This window comes from Tenrec ecaudatus, chromosome 4 (genome assembly GCF_050624435.1).
Source record: "Tenrec ecaudatus isolate mTenEca1 chromosome 4, mTenEca1.hap1, whole genome shotgun sequence".
Taxonomy (NCBI): Eukaryota; Metazoa; Chordata; class Mammalia; order Afrosoricida; family Tenrecidae; genus Tenrec; species Tenrec ecaudatus.
In genome coordinates this window covers 115979423-116000112 of record NC_134533.1, presented here as the reverse complement: position 1 = coordinate 116000112, position 20690 = coordinate 115979423, and the positions used below count along the sequence as shown (strand labels likewise).

General features: G+C 45.4%; 1 protein-coding gene across 2 annotated transcripts in view; it reads left to right on the top strand.

The window, feature by feature from the left end:
• Nucleotides 1–20690, top strand: part of SIK3 (SIK family kinase 3) — a 255887-nt gene that overhangs the window by 138711 nt on the left and 96486 nt on the right. For both annotated transcript variants that reach the window (XM_075546636.1, XM_075546635.1), the window contains exon 3: nt 1613–1676. In XM_075546636.1, coding sequence (XP_075402751.1) covers nt 1613–1676 — 64 coding nt within the window. The remainder of the gene's footprint in view (nt 1–1612; nt 1677–20690) is intronic.

Genomic DNA, 20690 nt, shown 5'->3' with positions numbered 1-20690 from the left:
CTGTCTTTTTGTGGTAATAGATCAACATACAAAGAGTGCCTTATTAGAAATCCATACGACAAACAAAAGGTTTCAGACAAACAAGTACTGTATATACTAGAGTTTAAGCCAACCTGAATATTAGCCGAGGCACCTACCACCAAAACTGCATTTAAAATGCGGTGAAAAACTCGGCTTATACTCAAGTGTATCCCATAAACAAACAAAAACCGGAAACCACCTTTTTATTATATTGAAAAAGTAACATGCAGACATACGATGAAGTGCTCAGTATGAGGACGTTAACGTATGAGACAGGTCTGTGATAATACACAATACTATTCTCTAGTACCTTTGTGTAAAGATGTCGAAGAATAAGGAGGAGACACAAACAAACAAAGGTACATTGTAAAGTACAGTGACAATCCAGAAGCGCATGTATTGTCCCGCTTGCTCACCACGAGCAGCATACTGAAATGTGGCTAGAGTAACTGAATAATTTTTATTTGAATTTTATTTGAATTGAAAAATGAAGCCATGCACATTTAGCAAAATCAGTGAAAGTGTGACATTTTTGATAAATTGGAATAAATAGATGATTCGAGTTCAATTTCAAAATTTTAAATTATATACGCAGTTCTTATTATATTTGTATTTTACAACATGGCTATAAAGAAATATACAATATAAGCTAGAAAATGTTGGAAAGAGGAAAACCTGGAGCTGTCTTCTTACTTACCCACACTCAGCTATTTAAAATGTTTATAATGAACATGTATTACTTTTAAGTACAGTGTCAGGAAAGAGTCACGATAAAAGGAAAGACGGCGTATTACAAAAAAGAGTACAGGGACCAACAAACAAAGCAAACCAGAGACCACACGAAGTAGGGAGCATGCCAAAATGAAAATTAATGATTTATGTTTTAGGTATTTAAAATTATTGTTCCCAGTTTTAAATAATTGGGCAGTGGATAGAAGAATTGTCATTCATAAAATAAAAAAATAGTCATGATTTCTGTTTAATTCGTTATTTCTATTATTCTCCTAATGGGTTTTTGGGGGGTTTGTTTGTGAGGGAGGCGGTATTTTGAGGTTCAGATAATTGCTGTGGCCGGTGAACTTTAGGTTTGGGCTCTTGGCCACTTCTTTGCTTCTCAGTGTTATGGGGTTTCTGTAATCGCAGAGACATTATGAACCAACTCATTCGCTCTGTCTCTCAAGTACTTAATATTTTCAATTTCCTATTATTACCTATTGCCCACTTTTCTTCCCTTAACGATGTTTATTAAAATCTGTGAGTCTCTCCCGCTCCCACCGCACAGTGTAAGTTCTCCTGTAAGCAGTGCAGGAGCCGTGGTGGTGTAGGGGGTCAGCTCTGAGCCGCTCCCCGCCGTGTGCTGCGTGGGAGAAGAATGTGGCGAGCCCTCTGGTCCAGATGGCAGCCGGAAACCCAGGCAGTTCTACCCTGTCCTGTAGGGACCCTTTGCGTCGGCATCCACCTGACGACAGTGAGTTTAAAGAATCCTGCTCACTGCCATCGGCAGGATAACGGAGGAGCCACTCGTTTCTCTTCCTGTGACCTCAGCCTGTCATCTATGTCACTGTCTGTCACTTTCCTGTCTTTGCCCCAGGTCATGGAGACAGATCGGATGATTTATCTGGTGACGGAATATGCTAGCGGCGGGGAGATATTTGGTAAGTACATTCATTGCCTTCTTTAACAGCACACACCGTGGTGACGTCAAGATGGCTGCTCAGTGCCTTGGCTGTGGGGACAGCTGTCACTGGACACTGCCCTTCAGCGCTATCACTTTTATCAACAAAATCATTTTTAAAATTTGGTTTTCGTTCACCTAGGACAATCTCTCCACCCCCTTCCTGCTTCCTTAGCAAAGGAATCAGGGGTTGAAAGTCGGGATTAACGATCCCTTCTGAGCAGGGAGGGGCTTCCCTAGTGCCGGCGGGGCTGCTGGAGGTTGCCAGGTGTCACAGCCTGCTCACGAATGTGAGGCCTTCTCTTGACTTTCCCAGAAGCCGCCCTTCATATTTGGCAACTATTTTATTGGATGGGGGTCTTGTTGTGGTTGAAGTTGGGAGGGTAAGAAATTTTCATAAGTATTCATCATTTTCAAAGTGGAATCCTCTGAGAAATCATCGACTGGCCGGTTGTGATGGCAAGGCTTGGAAAACCTCTCCCAGCAATCGTGTGCCTTCTGTTGCTAAGCCAAGGAGGATGGAATGAAAATTGTGATCAGAATGTGAGGAAGGTGCTATTTTAAAGAAATCCAACTATCGCAAAGTTTGGAGACGGATACTGAATTTAAGAAGCTGTAGTAATCCTTTAGGACAGTGGTTCTCAACCTTCCTAAGGCTGGGACCCTTAATCCAGTTCCTCATGTTGTGGTGACCCCCCCCCCCAACCATAAAATTATTTTCGTTGCAACTTCATAACTGTAATTTTGCTACTGTGATGAATCGGACGACAGCTGTGAAAAGGTTGTTTGACCCCCCAAAGGGGTCTCGACCCACTGGTTGAGAACCACTGCTTTAGGGTGTGTGCTGTGTATATGCTAATGGCTTTCCCACCTCTGAGCTCATGTTCTAGAGAAAGAAACTGTCATAAAAATAAACTTCGTACTGTGAGCCAAACAAAACCCGACCCTGGTGGAGATTGTACAACTCTTCATGATGTGACGGAATTGTTGAATTGTATCATGGGTGAACTGTGTGCCAATAAAAATGCTGGGAAGAGAAAAATCAAAGCTAAAAAACTAACCAACCAAAGCTCTACAGACCAGTCTCCCATGATTGATTCCGATCCAAAGCAGATCTCGGCCCTTCTGCTGACGTGCCTCTGGGCAGGTTGGAACCTCCAATTTTTGGTCAGTAGTTGAATGCTAAACTGCTTGTGCCTCTATTGAGCTCGCATTTGGACATTTCAAAATATGTATAGGTGAGAGCAGTAATGTAGGTGGCCATGTGCATACCTTCTGGAGGGGCCTGGAGGCGTCTTTCTGGGGGGCTTGGCTATATGGGAATTCATGAACTGGTAAATGTGGTTCACCGATTCGGTAGGGAACATTTGCCACTGGAGGACTAAACTCTGGCTGGACCTGCCAGGCAGATGCTAGGATTAAAAACAAAACAAAATTCCTTGCCATGGACTCAATTCCAACTTGGAGCGAGCCAGCAGGACAGGGTGGAGCTGCTCCTGTGGGTTTCCCAGACTGTAAGGCTTTATGGGAGTGGAAACCCTCCTCTTTCTACCCAGGAGCAGCTGGTCGTTTTGAACTGCTGACCTTGTGGTTAGCAACACAGCATGGAACCACTACACCACCAGGGCTCCTTAGATGTTAGACTGGAACTGCCATCATTCAAATACACATTCACCCCAAAGCAGATAGACAATCTGAATTATGTGAACAACTTCTAAAAATAAGCTTTGCTCTGTAAAGCACAATGATTTATCAAATGCTTGAGCTACCTTTTGTCTGTGTTATGTCTTGTGACTGGGAGAAAAGTGAGCTTGTCACTAGTGTTTAATCATCAAAGAAACCAACATGATCTGATTAACCTAGCCTGTTCTTGAGAGAAAGAAGAGTTTTTAAAGAGCTGGACCGAGAGCAATCCCATGTGCTTGTCCTCTGAGAGAGTGTAGCCTAGTACTTCTGATGAATCGTGTGTGACACGAAAGAAATGCTCCTGACCGCACAGGGAAACAGGTATCGCATACACGCTCATTCTCAAGAACACCTCGAAAGGGGCATCTATAAAAGATGAAATCCAAAGCACCACCACCACCAAACTAACCATACTCACTGCCGGCTGGCTCATCCAAGATGAAAGAATGCTTTAGGCGTTCAAATGGCTGTCTGCCACCTGTTTGCCTATTTACCTGAAAGACATTTGGAAATGATTCTGGCCAGACTGGGTTTCTTAGTCTGTAAAAGTACGGCTTCCACCTGTGGAGCTTAATGAGATCACCTGGGAAGAGTCAGTAGGAAGCGGCTCGCAGCATGCGGAAGGGTAGAGCGCGTGCCAGTGTAACTGGTGAACGGGATCGCCCCCACCCCCCATGCCAATCCTCTGGAAAGTACCCCAAGGGTGACTAGCCAACGGAGACACATGCACTCCAGAGCCTCTATGAAAACGGCTAAGAAAGCCAGGCGCCCTTGACCTTTGAACTCAGATGGCTTCATCCCGTGCCTCCTTTTCCAGGGTAGCACTTCAGACTCCTGAAGGCAGAACACAGTTGAAAGGTTTCTTCCCAAGAAGGAGAGGACGTCCCCGTTTCTCACCCTGCCCCTATCTACATACAGATTGCCTTCTTCCCCCCCAGCCCCCACGAGAAGTGTGGGCTCGCCACACTCAGTACTGGAGTCCTGCTACCACTGCCACCGTTGGAGGCAGGGATTCCACGCCAGGAGCAACAAGCTTAGAAGACCCACTTTGCCCCTTTTCATCCATTGCTTAGCTCCTAGGACAAGGTTGTCAAATAGCGATAAACTTGCCATGGTCCCCACCCTACCCCAGAGCTCTGGCTAGAGAATTTGCCATAAAACTGGTAGCTCCTAATCTCTAGCTTAAAAAAAAAATGACTTCATTTGCAAAGGTGAGTGCTGTTTTATGAGTCCTGGTAGCTTAGTGAGTAGGCTGCTAGCCACAAGGCAGCAGTTCAAACCCACCCCCAGCTCTGCAGGAGAAAGCTGAGGCTTTCTGCTCCTGTGGCGATTGACGCTCCTGTGGCGATTGACGCCCTCCTCCGCTCGGCAGGGTCACTGTGAGTCAGAATTGACTCCATGGCGGTGACTGAGTGCGGGTCTCCAACTCACTTTTAAGAACAGTGAAGTTGTGGTTAAAGGCAATTCAGAGAATATTCAGTTACAGGTGAAACTATAGGCTGATCACTTTGTATGAGAGAACCAAACCATCAGACACTGGAAGAGCTCTTACTGCCTCCGGTCAAAATATAACACCGACCCCATACACCAGTCACTAAAAGGACTGGATTCATTTTTAGTATAATTCAGGCCACAGAACTTTGATGAAAACAGTAGACCAGTCAGTTGACAATTAGGAACTCAAGAGCTGGCTATGTTCTGGGGAAGAAAGGAAGAGTGTTCTACGTGAACCACTGTCATTCCAGGGTGACTGGCAAACCCAAAGCTGTGCCTCCCTAAGAGAGAACCCTGCTCTGGGTAAGGATAGGGGAGCGCTGGATCTCAGTAAGGTAATCCAACCAGAAGGCACCCTTACCCAGAGCTGCTACCGTCGGAGCGGCTTCAAAAAGCCTCTGTGACTAAGGGCGTGGCCCTGGAACAGCAGACCAATGTACTGAACTCCAAGTTAGTTACAGGAGAAGCTGATGAAATATGCGGGGGAACCGCCAGCTACACAGGCTGCCTTGATGGAGTGCCACTGGCCATCAGAGCCCGTGGCTTATATGCTTTGACGCTGGAGTCAGGGTTCTTCTTAGTACTTACCATCGTTCAGGCCACAAGGTGAAAGCAAGCTGCAAGTGCCCTCGCTCACCATCAGCTACAACCAGAAGGCTAACCTTCATGAAAGTCAGGCGTCTGTCTCCTTGATGTCCTAATGATTTTCCAGGCAAAATTGTCCGGACAGCCCTGCACCCTGATTCCCAAAGTGAGGGATACTGCCCCTGGGGGCGCTGGAATGGTCCTGGGCCTGGGCAGAGCCTGTGAAACAGATACCTGCCCTTTGTCCTGGGTTCACAGATAAAAATAAAAGTTTATAATACAAAAGTTTTTAACTGTCAGGGATGCTGAATAATTGTTGTCTGAAAAGCGAGCATAGGTCAAATTAGTGTGTGAGTCTGTGATATGTGATCACATACTATATATCTGCTTTTGAGCAATATAGAGTTATAAAACTCTTATAGAGGATAGAGTGAGGAACAAGGCAGGTAGGGCGTGAGGCTAACCCCAAAAAGGGAGTAAGTGCGTCTAAGTTACAGTCTCTTTTATCTTTTAATTCCCATTTTACAGACACTTCTTGAAGCTCTATTCCCCCCCCCACCACACACACACACACACACACACACACACACACACACACACACACTGGTTTTTCTTGATTAAACAATCAATTTATAATGATTACAAAGTAATTCAGATACATCAGAAAATATAGTGCATATGAGTTCACATTCACTAAGGGTAAAAAGAGACAATATTAATCACTCCAAACAGAAACTCTATTCCCCTTAGGCAATAACTCTATCTCGCCTCCTCTCAAGCCCTGCTAACCTCTAGTCGACTTTTTGCTTCGGTGCCTTTGTCTATTCTAGATATTTCATGCAAATGGGTGCATACCAAACTTGTCCCTTCACTCAGCAGAATGATTTCAAGGTTCGCCCATGGTGCAGAACTTGTCAGCACACTGTTTCTCCTTATGACGAAGTAACACTCCCTGTCCACGAGATACCACCTTTTGCTTATCCAGCCACTTGACATGTAGGTGGTTGCCATCTTATGGCTTTTGTAAGTAGACCTGCAAATGAACATTGGTACACAGGTGTCTGTTTTATGTTCCTGCTTTCAGTTCTTTGGGGTATATTCCTAGGAATGGAATTGCTGGATTGTATGACAATTCTGTGTTTAACTTTTGAGGATGCTCCAAATTGTTTTCTTTCTTCTTTTTAAAAAAATACTCTTATTGGAGGCTCTTGCATATCTTATCACAATCCATGCATTCCCCTAGTGTGTCAAGCACATTTGACACCTGCCGCCTTTGAAGCACTCTTGTATGTTATCTAAAATGTCAAATTTTACACACGAAATTATAGAAGTGGTACTACAGAAAAGTAGCGTATGGTTCACCCACTTGGATTAAAAAGAAGGCAACAGAAATTACCTGTGAGAGAGACCAGGTGTCGAATTTGATCAGAGATGGACATGAAAGCAGCCCGTGTAATAAACAGGATCACAGACTAAAGGAAGCCGTGATTAAAGAAGTAAAGCTTGATCATAGTGTGGCATCAAGAGAGAGAAATGATGACAACAATGGACATTTTGGAGTTGAGAAGTATAATAAGTGGGAAAAAAATCACAGGAGGGGCTCAGCAGTAGATCTGAACTGGTAAGAGAAGCAGGGAGCAAACAGGAAGGTAAATTAATATGTAAGCGAAAGAAGAGAGATTTAAAAGAGTCATGAAAACTTAAGAATGCCTCCGAAAGATATGGGAGCCCGTTAGCACAGTGGCCCGCGAGGGACTGCTCATGGAGGAGGAGAGGGCACCAGAGAGAAAGAAACAAGCACACTAAGGACGTTTGGTAATCGCTTGCTGGCTGTCTGACCCCTTACCAGAAGTTTGTGATAAAGACTTAGCCCTTTCCAGAAAAATTGATAAAAATGGTAACCCTTCTTAGAAACTTAAAAACTCAGAATAAAGAGTCCTGGATCAGGTTATCCTAAGAACTTTAAAATAGCAGAGTGAGAAAATACCCAATTCTAAAGAATGTGATAAGCCCCAGCTAGCTACAGCTAGAATGCAGACACACCAGCTTGATAAAGTTCTGCTGATGAGGCGAATGCCCAGCATCGTGTTGAATTTCCATTTTGGAAAGTCTCCTGTTCGCGCTGGTTGTAAACTGATCAAAGTTGCATGGGGAGGAGCTTCTCCCCTCAGAGAGCAGACTTCCCGTTTGCAGTGTTCTCCTTCACCAGACTCTGCATGCTGAATGACTCATTACTCAGGGTTTTCTTTTGACAGATTCAGAAAGTAGCCCAGCGATACTGAAAGAAAGAACGAATGGCTGATAGCTTGCAACATTTAATAATTAAAAAAAATGAATGACACATTCAGAAAGCTCGACCAAGTGAAAGAGCTCCCAGAGGTCAGCAAGCAGTTACATTAAAAACCTGGAAGTCTTGAAAGCAGCAAGAGGGGGACAGCCAGTCCTCCCTCTCAAAGGAGCCAGCCCTCAGGGAGATGCTCAGCTCACCTCTCAGAGACAATGGAGGCCAGGAGGAGACTGGATCACATTTTTCAAGGAAAAGACTCTCTTTAGCATGACAATCCCAGATTCAGCAAAGATAGCTTTCATCACTGAAGGCAAAAACTGAGAGGCTATGTTGTTAGGAGACCCAACTTACAAGAAATATTCAAAAGAAGTCCTTTAAACTGAAAACAAGAGGTTCCAGACAACAATTCTAATAACAATAAGTATAAATATACAAGGTAATTGAAGTGGATTTTTCTTCTCAAGTGCTTTTAAGAGCATTTGCATAAAATGGTATGTATTTAAAATAGTGTTGAGCCTGTGCAACAGAGAAATATATCTGCAATGGATTTGTTGATGGCGGCTCAAAGAAGTGGGTGGGAGCAAATCTACTGTAACAGAGATGGTAAAGGAACAATTATAACACTATACCGCTAGATTTGCACTATTGATATGGGTAATATATGTAACAACAATCCATAAAAAGAAAGAGAAACCGATCTGTATAGGAGTCGTGTTTCTGTATATCACAGAATTAAGCTCATGTAAATCAGAATAAAGTGTGCACTGCAAACCGTGGATGCTCTGCTGTAGAATGAGTGGTACACATCTGTGTGCATATGCACACATTGAAGGTCCCTGGTGTGGAGTACCAGTTGCTCCCACGGCGTCATCGGGTTCTGATCTCCAGAACAAGTTCCTGCAGTGCTTCCTGGCTCCGTGGCGCTTCTCCTAAGGAGCCAGCGTGGGCGGATGCTTTCCTTGGTGGTGGTGTTTTCTGCCGGGATGACGTTTAAAGTGAACGTGCTGTGGGCGAGCACACAGCTTACTGTGGTCTCAGAACCGACTACCGGGGAGGCAACTATGACTCACCCGACGGTGGCCTTGTGGTTAGCAGCCTGACTTGGAAGCCGCCATGCCACCAGGGCTCTGTTCCTGACACTGGACTGGGCAGCCTAGACTCCCCTTGATTCCGGGAAGCACTGGATGCTTATCGCTTTTCTAGCCGCTGTTGGGGTTGATTTCAAGGAGCCCTAAGTTTCTTTCTGCAAACACCGTCAGAAGGAAACAGTGGAGTTTGCTCCCCCCAATGGCTTCCAAAAGCCCCGTGAAAGCCAAGTCAGTTACATGTATACCTTGAACTGTGTGACAGGCGGGGTTTTACCCTGATCACGGCGTACGACTGGCATTCTAAGAAGGCGGGTTTCCAAACGGATGGTCATTGGTAAATGAGCTATTCCTACTTTTTTCAGGGGCCATTAGACCACCATCCCCTAACGCAGAGGTTCTCAATCTGTGGGTCATGACCCCTTTTGGGGGTCCAGTGACCCCTTCACAGAGCTCGCCCGATTCATCACAGTAGCAAAATGACAGTTATGAAGTAGCAACGAAAATAATTTTGTGGTTGGGGGGGTGGTCACCACAACACAAGGAATTGTATTAAAGGGTCGTGGTGTTAGGAAGGTTGAAAAGGACTGCCATAAAGCTTTATGTGGCCTTATCTAAATTAGGGCGATGCTGCCCTGCCTGGCCTCCCCAGATCACGGCCCTGAGGCCTCTGAATGGGGATGCTTCCTGCCTGGCTGCTTATCTTAACGGCCTTGCGAGCCTCTTTCCTGAGTCAGGACACCCCTGCTGTTTAGCTTAAAAAGTATTTTTACTACAAGGGAGAGGGCTATTACATTTTGGATTTTTAACAAACTGAAACTTAAATTATGCTATTCCTGGTACTTTGGTCAACAGCAGGCTAGCTTTGCCATAGTTCGTAGTTCATTTTCTGTGGTCCATTTCAGCCGTTGGCTCCAGCACTGGTCTCTCCCTGAACATAGATTTATCTGTTTACTTGACACCTCCGGGGCCATCTCATAAGCACCTCAGTCTTCACATTTGCAACACCGAATCTTTGATGTCCTTTCACAACTTTCCCTTTGCCTCAGTTTCCCCAAGCTCAGTAATAACAACTTCCCCAGCTGCTCAAACAGAACAACTGCGGTAGATAATTTAGATAATCAGGTTTGATTTCCTTTTTTCTCTCCTACCTCATCCCACACCCTTCAGTCGGTTTTCATGATTGTACCTTGAGCGTACCTTGAGCGTGCGTGTGGAGTGTGCTCATTCACCCCCCCCCCCCCAGCGCTCCCCAGGGCTGGAAGCCACGGTCTCCTCACAGGGTAGCTGCCGCGCCTTCACACCAGTCTTCCCGAAGCTCCCGTCTCCCCGCTGCAGTGACAGCACTTCATGTGAAGTACAAGTAAACTCTTAGCAGCCAGCTTCTTCCACTGGGATCCTGTCCTTGGGACAAATAAGTCTAAAGGTCTTAGGATGGCTCTGTCTGATCAGGTCCCTGGCGACCTCTCCCACTGCAGCTCTTAGTACCCGTCCCCCTTTTCACATCAACATCTTGCTTACTCGGTGTGCTCGTCGACCTGTTTCCACTTTCAGCCCTTCGGACAGTTCGTTCTTCTCACCGACTTCTCCTCGCCCAGAGATCCAGCCTCACAGCTACTTTCTTCATTTCCTTGGGGCTGCCTTAGAGGAGGCTTTGCTCGCTACGAAACCCAAAGCTCTGCCCCTTCCGCTGTTCACTCTCCTGTCCCCTTCCTGGCTTTATTTCTCCTTTGGGGGTTTGTCCCCAGCTGACATATTCATTCACTAGTTTACTGGCTTCCCTCCCTAAAAATTCAGGGTCAGGAGTGTAAAAGGATTTGCCTGTTTTGGGTCCCTTCTGTACTTACGCTGGGTAGACCCGTGCTGAAAGACGACGTGATGGAAGAGTATCACTGAGCTCTCTCTGTGTCTAACAAATAAGCACCCAGTAACGTTACTCCCTTAGGCCACAGCCAGGATCCCTGGTGGTGCGGTGGGTTAAGTACAGGGATGCTAACTGTAAAAGGTGGTGGCTCGAACCTGCTGGCCACTGTGGGGGAAAGATGAGGCCGTCTCAGAGACCCTCTGGGGCAGTGGTTCTTAACCTGTGGGTCATGACCCCTTTGGGGGTCAAACGAACCTTTCACAGGGGTCCCCCGATTCACAACAGTAGCAAAATGACAGTGATGAAGAAGCAAGGAAAATAATTTTATGGTTGGGGTCACCACCACATGAGGAGCTGTATGAAAGGGTCACGGCATGAGGAAGGCTGAGAACCGCTGCTCTGAGGTCTTCATGAGTCTGAATTGACTATGGCATTGGCTTATGTTTTGGGGGGTTTCGAGGTATATTTGTGTGACACAATGAAAGAAAACTAAGAATTATCTTTCCAAGAAAAATTAAGAATTTTCCCTTAAGCCCCAAAAATTTCGCTAAATGAATTTTTGACCTGGAGGAGAAGTACCGTTTAACTTTATGGGTAAAGTTATGTTTAGAAAATGAGGACGAGAATAAACTTGAATAATGCTAAAGGAGCATTTAGTACTCGCTCAACTTACTGAGATGCTTATTGCATATGGTCAACATGTATTATGAAGGGTTAGCCAGGACAATTACGGACCTATTTCCTTTCATAAACATAACTGAGCATCTGGTTAGTTATGTAAACCACCAGACCCACAGCTTTAAATGTTTAGGTACAGTTTATTCAGTTATGCATTCTCAGACTTCCTGTTGGTGATCCTAAAGTCATAAATCTAGCACTTTATCCAGAAAGGTTTCCTGAATTCCAGGCAGGACTCATGAGCAATTAAAATAAATGACTAATTTAATTGGAGTCTATTGAAGTGTAAATGATTTATTAGGAACATTTTCAGTGTCTTAGAATTAAAAACAAACCTGCGTTTTCTCGTGGTGTGCACATGTGTGCAAGCCTGGACCACCTCCTGAAGTCCTGTGTTTACCCTGTGGGGTACTTGCAGCTTGACTGCTGGGACAGGGAGCTGGGGCCGAACTGCATAACCCTGGTCTTCCAGAGGCTGTGTTCAGTGTCTCACACGTGTCATTCATCTTGCAGCCTCATTTTTTTTTTAGGTTTGGAGAAAGCTCGCATATTTCTTGAACACACAAAGCGCAAAGTTGTTTCTATTGGTTTAGCATGTTTTCCTATGTAACCCTCTCAACAGTCGGTGCATCCTTGTCACCAGAACACTTGTTTTCCCACTAAACCACTTCCTCACTCAGCCAGCTATTTCCTAAGGCCTTTCTGAGATCAACAGGTAACTGTTGCTGAGCTTCATTGGGTCACACTAAATCCAGACCACTACCTCTAGTCCCTGCCCCAATTCACTTCCTGTCCACTGCTCTCCGTTTTGCTTTTACTTTGTAGTGCCCACTGTGGTCTTCACATCCTCCACCTGCAGCCTGCCCAAGTGTCTGAGTGCACCCCATCCTGGCTGCTAAGGGACGGCCGGTTTGGAGCCTGCCCTCGCTGTCTCTGAGCATCCATCCCTTCAGAGTTGGTACATGGCCCAGGGAAGCCACATCGTTTCCTCTCACCAAATAGACACAGGCCCCCAGGAGTATTATTGCCTATTTCCTTTATTAATTTTTAACCATGGTTTTTGCCAGTTATTTTTAAAACCCTCTTTGCAAAGTGCAGTTTCGGTAGGAAGGTGATGAAATAAAAAATAATCAGCACAATCAGGCACCAAAGACCCAGGACAAAAAAGTCACATCAATGTGAAGGAGGGGCAGTGCAGAGTGGAGACCCAAAGGCCATCTGTAGGCAACTGGACATCCCCTCCCAGAAGGGTCTCAGGGAGGAGACGAGCCAGTCAGGGTGCAGGGGAGCAACGAGGAAACATACAACTTTCCTCTAGTTCCTAAATGCTTCCCCCCCCCCCACTCCCACTATCATCCCAGTTCTACAAATGCAGCAAGACCAGAGCATGCACACAGGTACAGATCAGAGCTGGAAACACAGGGGATCCAGGACAGAGAAACCCCTCAGGACCAGTAATGGGAATAGTGATGCCAGGAGGGGAAGGGGATGGTGGGGGGAGAGGGGGGAACCGATCACAATGATCTATATATAACCCCCTCCCAGAGGGACGGGCAACAGAAAAGTGGGTGAAGGGAGACATTGGTCAGTGTAAGACATGGGAAAATAATAATTTATAAATTATCAAGGGTTCATGAGGGAGGGAGGAAGGGAGGGAGGGGAAAAATGAGCTGATACCAAGGGCTCAAGTGGAAAGAAAATGTTAATGGCAACAAATGTACAAATGTGCTTGACACATGGATGCATGTATATATTGTGATAAGATCTGTATGAGCCCCCAATAAAATGATTTTAAAAATTACCAGCACAATACTTAGAAATAATTGACGAAATGAGAATTTTTAATATCTCATATTTAGAATCAATCCATTATATTTTCAATGTGCCTTTAAACTAACTCTGATTGATGTCCTAAAGACATTTTCTGTATGATTTTATGTATGTGTGTATCTGCGAGAGAGGGACTCTAGTCCTTAAAACTTTTCATTATTGACATCTTCAACCTGCAGAAGAGGAAAGTGACCAGTACAACGAATCAAGATGCTCTTACCACGCAGTTTTGCTACTTATCTGTATTTTGCTGTTTTTGTTTCATCTTTCCTCCCAACTTTTTAAAAAAGGAAGCATTTTAAACAAGTACATGATTTCATTCATTAGTACTTAGCATTTTCTCTAATAAGTAAGAATTTAAAAAACCTTAACCATAGTACTATTCTCAAGGTGACTAGGTCCAGCTGTTGAATCCATCTTATTACTAAATTTCTGGTACTTAGAATATATTAGTAATTTGTATACATATTAGATATTATAATTTAAAATAGTTCCTCTTTACTTTTTCATACATCATTTGCTATGTTTTCTTTACAGACTAATCATAGTGGTTTTGAAGTCCTTCTTGCTGATCCTAATACCCGAATAACCACTGACCCGTCTGCTTAAAAAAATTTTTTTTGTCTCTTGATTTTGGGCCAGTTTCTGCTTTTTGCCATGACTAGTAATTTTTCATTGTGTTTTAGATAGTAAGGACAGTGTTGTACTGACTGGATTATTATGTCTTCTTCAAACTTGAGTTTGTTCTGATTTAAAAAGCAAAACCAAACAGCATTGGCATTAAGTTGACTGGCTTACAATGACCTTATATAAGGTCCCTGGGGCTATAAATATTTATGGGAGTAGACAGCCTCATCTTTCTCTCTCAGAGATACTGGGTGGGCTTGAACCTGCAGCCCTGCAATTGGCAGTCCAATGCTTACCGAACAGCATCACTAGGGCTCCTTTTTTCTGATAGTCAGATGCTAGGTAGATGACCTTGAGTTTTAGGCTTTATTAGGATGGTTCTGGGTCAGCTTTATCCTTACTCTTCTGGTATAGTCCTGACTGTCAGGGTTTAGGATTCATGGTCGCAGCTGAGTGCTCAGAAGATCCATCCTTTCTCTCCTTTGAACTTGAGTCTGAGCTCCAGAAACTCCTGAGCTCTGCGCAACCTTGAGAATTTCTGTTCAGCTGTCATTTTCCCAGGAGTTGTTTTCAGCTGGTCCTCTGAAACGATCAAAATGAATGTGCAGAAAAGTAAAAAGGTGGAATATATTTTATATAATTATAATCTCTAAAATGTGTATAGATTACTCGTACCTATTCTAAATATCTGAAATGACAGGTTTATTGAACATATTTAACAGTTAGACTCAGGATTGGTCACTTTGAGAATGGTATCATGAGTACGATTTTAAAACTTCTTTCTTATCGGAGAAGAGGCTCTGTAACGTTCTCTGGAATAAAGAGAAACTAAAGAGACCAGAAGAAGTAATGAAATCAAAAAGCTGTTGAGAAACTTCAAAGGGCAGCCCACGGAGACAAGGAGCGTAGCATGAAATGTAACCTGAAGTTGGAAAGCCCAAAGGGAAGAACACTGGCCTTTCTGGCGTCGGAAGACCCGAAGGACACACTTAGGCCTCAAGTGGCCGCAGTGAAGGCTTCTCTGGATAACATAGGGAATGGTGTGGAGAGCGTGAAAAGAAGGTGGGAGCAGTACCCAGCTCCTGCACCTAATAAGTTGATAAATATTGACCCGTTTCAAGGCGTAGCATGTGAGCAAGAACCAGTGCTTTTGAAGGAAGAAGCCCTAACTGCACAGCAGGCGTTGGCCGAAGGTCAGGCTCCAGGAACTGATGGACTGTCCACTGAAACGTTTCGACAAGAGCCTGCGGGGCTAGAAGGACCCACTCACACATGCCAAGAAGTCGGCATCGCACCCCTTCCGGAGGCAAGCCTGTGAGCCCCTCCGTGCTTCGCAGCAAGCAGGTTTGTGTTATCTGGGTGGCTGGTTGTTAGTAAGTAAGCCTCCTCCTGATGTGGAGTTCTTCATACAGTCCACTTAAAAATCACTCGCTCCGTCTACACACTGAATAGCATGGTGAAAGGATACAACCCGGATGCACACCCAGCACCCCCTCTCTTACTTCATGCGATGCTGCTACTGTTACTTTCTGCCACTGAGTCGAGGCGGCCGTACGGCGACCCTACAGGACAGGGCAGAGCTGCCCCTGTGCGTTTCCAAGACTGTAACTCTGTACAGGAGTAGGAAACCCGTCTTTTCTTTCAGATGATAATGTTGTTGATAACTTCCACAGTCTCTTGTATCACCTTTCTTTGGACTATATAAAGAAGAATATAGAATCAGGGTTGGAGGGCGATAAAACCTTACTTGCTGAAAGCCAGCAATATTTTAATCATTTACTGATCAAAGACTATAGCCTTCAGTATGGATTATACATAAATGTGTAAAAAAAAAACCCCAGAAATCTTCACAACAGGACCAATAAATGACATCATAATAAATGGAGAAAAGATTGAAGTTGTTAGAATTGCATTTTACTTGGATCCACAATAAATGCCCATGGAAGAGTACTCAGGAAACCAAATGATTTTCTTTGGGCCAATCTTCTACAAAGGACCTCTTTAAAGTGTTAAGGAACAAAGATAACAGTCTGGGAACTAAAGTGCACCTGGCCCAATTAATGGTATTTTCAGTTCCCTTATATAGAGCCTTGGTGGCACATAAGGTCAGTAGTTAAAACCCAGCAGCCTCTCCGTAGGAGAAAGATGAGGCTTTCTGCTCTCCTGCAGATTTACAGCTTCAGAAACCCACAGGGGCAGTTCCACTCTGCCTATAGAGTCGCTGTGAATCAGAATCGACTTGATGGCAGTGAATTTGTCTTGGTTGTGCGTCAGATGGATGGTAAGCTAGACAGTGAGTAAGGAGGACGGGAGAAGAATTGATGCACCTGGATTATGGTGTTGGCGACGACTATTGAGTGGACTACCAGAAGAAGGAACAAATCTGTGTTGGAAGAAATAACAGCCAGAAGCAAAACTCCATCTCACATACTCTAGGCATGTCGTAGTAGGGATCAGTCCTTGGAGGAGGACAGTAAGGTGTAGGGCCAGGGAACAAGAGAACCGTCAATGAGATGAACTAATGCAGTCGTTCTAACGATAGGCTCAGGTGCAGGACCATTCTTTTGTCCAGAGGGCTGCAGTGGGTCAGAACGAAGCAAACCACATGGGAGTGGAGAACCCAGTCTTTCTCCCTTGGAGCTGCTGGTGGTTTTGAACTGCCAACCATGGAGACTACAGCCCAATGAGTAACCACTACACCACCAGGGTTGCTCCTCACAGTTTAGTTTGAATGCAGGGCTTCAGTTCTAGGTGAAGGCTTCTCCCTCTGTTAGCTCTGTGGGAAGGTCCTTATCCTCACAACTCCCCGTCGTCTGATTCGTGGAGATCTCCATGTGCCGTGGCATCCATCTCGCCTCCCTCCGTCCCAGCAGGTCCTGCTACTCCTTTTATTTCTGTGCTTGGTCGAAGACACGCCCTACGCTTAAGGCTGGCTCAAAGCAGACACACCCGTGCTAAAAACTCATTCTCAGACGGGATATCCCCACTGCCACACAAGTAAACATTCACAGCACGCATTTTAGGGAGAGGAGGCAAATTCCAGCCACTGGCGCATCCTAGAGCCTCACTTTGCACCTGTGCGATTTGAGCGTTGGCCAAGAATATGAATGGAATGTCTGTGTTATTCTTGATGCTGCGCCCCTACCTCTACATTCCCTGCCGGACTGCCCCACAAACCCCAGCTGCCTCGGCAGCCCCACGCGCTCATCCGTTTGCTTCCTTTCCCCTAGCGGCTGCTCCGTGCTCGGACCCTTCCCCGCCTGCGGTTTGGGTAAGCGTGGAGCTCACGCTTCGTGCTGCCTCCCTCTGTCACAGCCCTGCACTGGCCGCCGTCTTCTGGAGGCAAACAGTTCGGCTTTCAGTCCAGCCTGAAACGGAAGTCCACAATAGCATTCTGACGCCCAGCGAGAGTAAAGGTGGTTTCTTGCGACCGTCCGATCGCCAGTGCAAGTTTAGTTTCGCAGCGTCTTTCGGTAGTCTTTTCAAATCACAGCCCAGCAACGTGCGCGCGCGCACACAAAACATGTTATTGATAGATGTCTTAGCGATTTTATTACCTTCCACAACCTCTCTCCCTCCATTTTGAATCCTTCAGACACACACTTTCCCCATGCTATTTATTTGCGGAAGAAACTGGGTTGTGTCCTGTAAAAATGTCCCACGCTTTGGCTCTCGTAGGTCACAGCCTGTGGTGTCATCGGATGTGCTCCTGTCTCTCTGACCAAATACTTCACATGGCCCAGGCCTCGCTCTCAAGCAATTCAGCCCTTAGGCATATCCAGTATTCTTTGCCAACACCGTCATTCAAATGCACAGAGTTCAGTCTTCCATATTCATGATCTCCAGGTGTTTTCATGCATATGGGTGATTGCAGATACCGCAGCCGCTTGGTCCAGGGGTACCTTAGAGTTCAAAGCAACACTTTAAAGCAGGGGTCTCAAACTGGCGGGCCGCATGCAGCCCCCTGGGGTGATATTTTTGTGGCCTGCTATGCTCTGAAATAAAATGAAAATAGAAAATATTGTTATGAAGAAAATAGCGCTTAGGGGAGATCGCGGCAATACTGTACACACAATTCCCTCGTTAACCCTTTAACTACTGAAGACGAGTATGCATGTGGCCCAGTGCCTCTTCCGGGGGCCTGTGCACGCGTATCAACACGCTGACTCGGTTCCGGTGACGTTTGGAAGCGATATATCTGCCACTCTCAGTGTCACGTCATGTAAAACAGATCCCAACAGGGAAAAGGTTAGAAAGAGCACTCTGGGCTGCACTGTTAAGATCGTACCTAGCGACAGCACTAGGTCACACTTTGGGAGGGAAGCTATTACCATTGTGCATCACGTTTGTCAGCTGTCCAACATTTTGTGTTTTTTATCAGTTACTTTGTTATATTTCAGGTCAACGTAAGAGGTAAGTGAAAACTAACAGGAGGAAAGTGCTGGCGTGTTTCGGGTAAAAAAGAATAATTTTAGTTTTATAAATACATTAAATAAAATAAATGTTTAAATAAAAGCAATTACATAGTGTTTCAATTATCCTATCCATATTCCCAAACCCTCACTTCAAACAGAAATTTAACAAAATCTGTGAGTGTGATGTGGCCCGCATGACTCTTGCCTGCTGCACCGAATGGCCCGTGTTGTAATGGAGTTTGGCACGCCTGCTGTGCAGGGGGCTTTGGTAGCAGATTTGCCCAGTGCAATGTGCCATTTGGTTTCTTACGCGCTGCTCCCAAGAGCATTGATCGTATAGATTCAAGTCACATGAACTATTCAGCAACTTCAGTCTTTTCTCCGTTTTTTGGATGTGGCTATGGATCCTGTTGTGTGATTGCTGTTTTCTTTGTGCTGATGTGTCACCCACCCTGATTTCTTTCGTAACTGCTCCAGGCCCTCATGGCTTCCAGTAAGCAAGGCTGCGTCATTCGTGCATCACACGCTGTGAAGGAGGCTTCCTTCCTCCAGTCCTGATGCTGCCTTCTTCTTACCGTAGTCCAGTGTCTCCGACAGTTGGCTCAGCATACAGATGAATGAATACCTGTGGTGGGAAGATACATTTTCTGATTTTAAACTATGTCGTATCCCCTCGTTCTGTTCCAACAACTGCCTCTTGGTCTATAGATAAAGGCTTAGCATGAGCACAGTTCAGTGTTCTGAGATTTCCATTTTTTTACAGTGTTTTCCCTGTTTGAAACCATCCACACAGACAAACGCCTTTGCACAATCAGCAAACACAGCCAGCGATGTTCCTGGCACTCTCTGCTTCCAGCCAAGACCCATCTGAATCAGTAATGGGATCCTGCACTTCACATCCTCTTTTGAATCCAGCTTGAGTTTATATCAGTTCCTTATGGAGGTACTACTGCAGTTATTTTTTAAAATACCTGCAGCAAAATTTGGCATTTTTGTGATAATGTTCTTGCTCAATCATTGCTGCCCCCTCGTATGTCACCGTTCTTTGCAGTGAGCACAGATATGGATCTCTTCCCACCAGTGGGCCAGAGAGTTGGCTTCCGCGTTTCTTGGCATAGATCGGTAGACCCATCCATCGGCTTTGCCACATCTCCCTTGATAGTCCATCGATTCTGGAATCTTGTGTTTTGCCAGTGTCTTCTGTGCAGTTAGGACTTTCTGATGCCACGACTCTGCATATCCCTTCCATCTTCTGTCGGCGCATCCTGCGTCATTCAGTACTCTACCCCAGCATCTCATTAGTGCAACCTGAAACCCGCTTCCCCCCTGGGTTCATTCAGCGTGATAAATGCCACGTGTGCACTTCTCGTATGGTGCGGCTGGCTCTACCTCTGGGCGCACAGTGATCCTTTCCTTGGCCTGCTTGCATTGCCGCTTGAAGTGTTCACGCAGCTCTTCAACTTCATTATGTCAGCCGTTCGCTTGAGCGATTCTGGGCTTCTTAGCAAGTTTCAGAATCTCTTTTGGCTTCCATTTCGGTCATTTCTTATGGTGTGATCTCCTGGATGTCACCCCACAACTCGTTTGGTCTTCCGTCATTAGTGTTCACTGTGTCAAAGGTGCCCATTGAGGCGGGGTAGGTGAAGGGTTACGCTGAGGGTGGTGGCTTGTGGCCTGCTTTCTGTTTTCTTCAGCTTCACCCTGCGCCTGCATGTGGATCACAGGTGACAGGTTCTGCTGTTGGCCACAGATGTTGGGCTACTCCATCATCTCTTTCCACTGATGTCATTGACTGATTTTCTGCGTCTTCCAGCTTTCAAGGTTCCTAAATGTAGTTTTGTTGAGTAAAGGCAATAGCATTGAGTAAGTGGGTTGTCTTCCAGAATTCTTTTTTTAAAATCACTTTATTGGGGACTCAATTCTTATCACAATCCATACATATATCAGTTGTGTGAAGCACATTTATACATTCGTTGCCCTCATCATTCTCAAAATATTTGCTCTCCACTTAAGCCCTTGTCATCATTTCCTTATTTTACCCTCTCCCTCCCTGCTCCCCCCTCCCTCATGAACCCTTGATAATTTATAAATTATTATTTTGTCATATCTTACACTGTCCAATGTCTCCCTTCACCCACTTTTCTGTTGTCCATCCCACAGGAAGGAGGTTAATTGGTTCCCCCTTTCCATCCCACCCTCCCTTCACCCTCCCAGTATTGCCACTCTCACCACTGGTCCTGAAGGGATCATCCGCCCTGAATTCCCTGTGTTTCCAGTTCCTATCTGTGCCAGTGTGCATCCTCTGGTCCAGCCAGATTTGTAAGGTAGAATTGGAATCATGATGGGGGCGGGAGGGAGGAAGCATTTAGGAACTAGAGGAAAGTTGTATGTTTCATCGTTGCTACACTGCACCCTGACTGGCTCATCTTCTCCTCGTGACCCC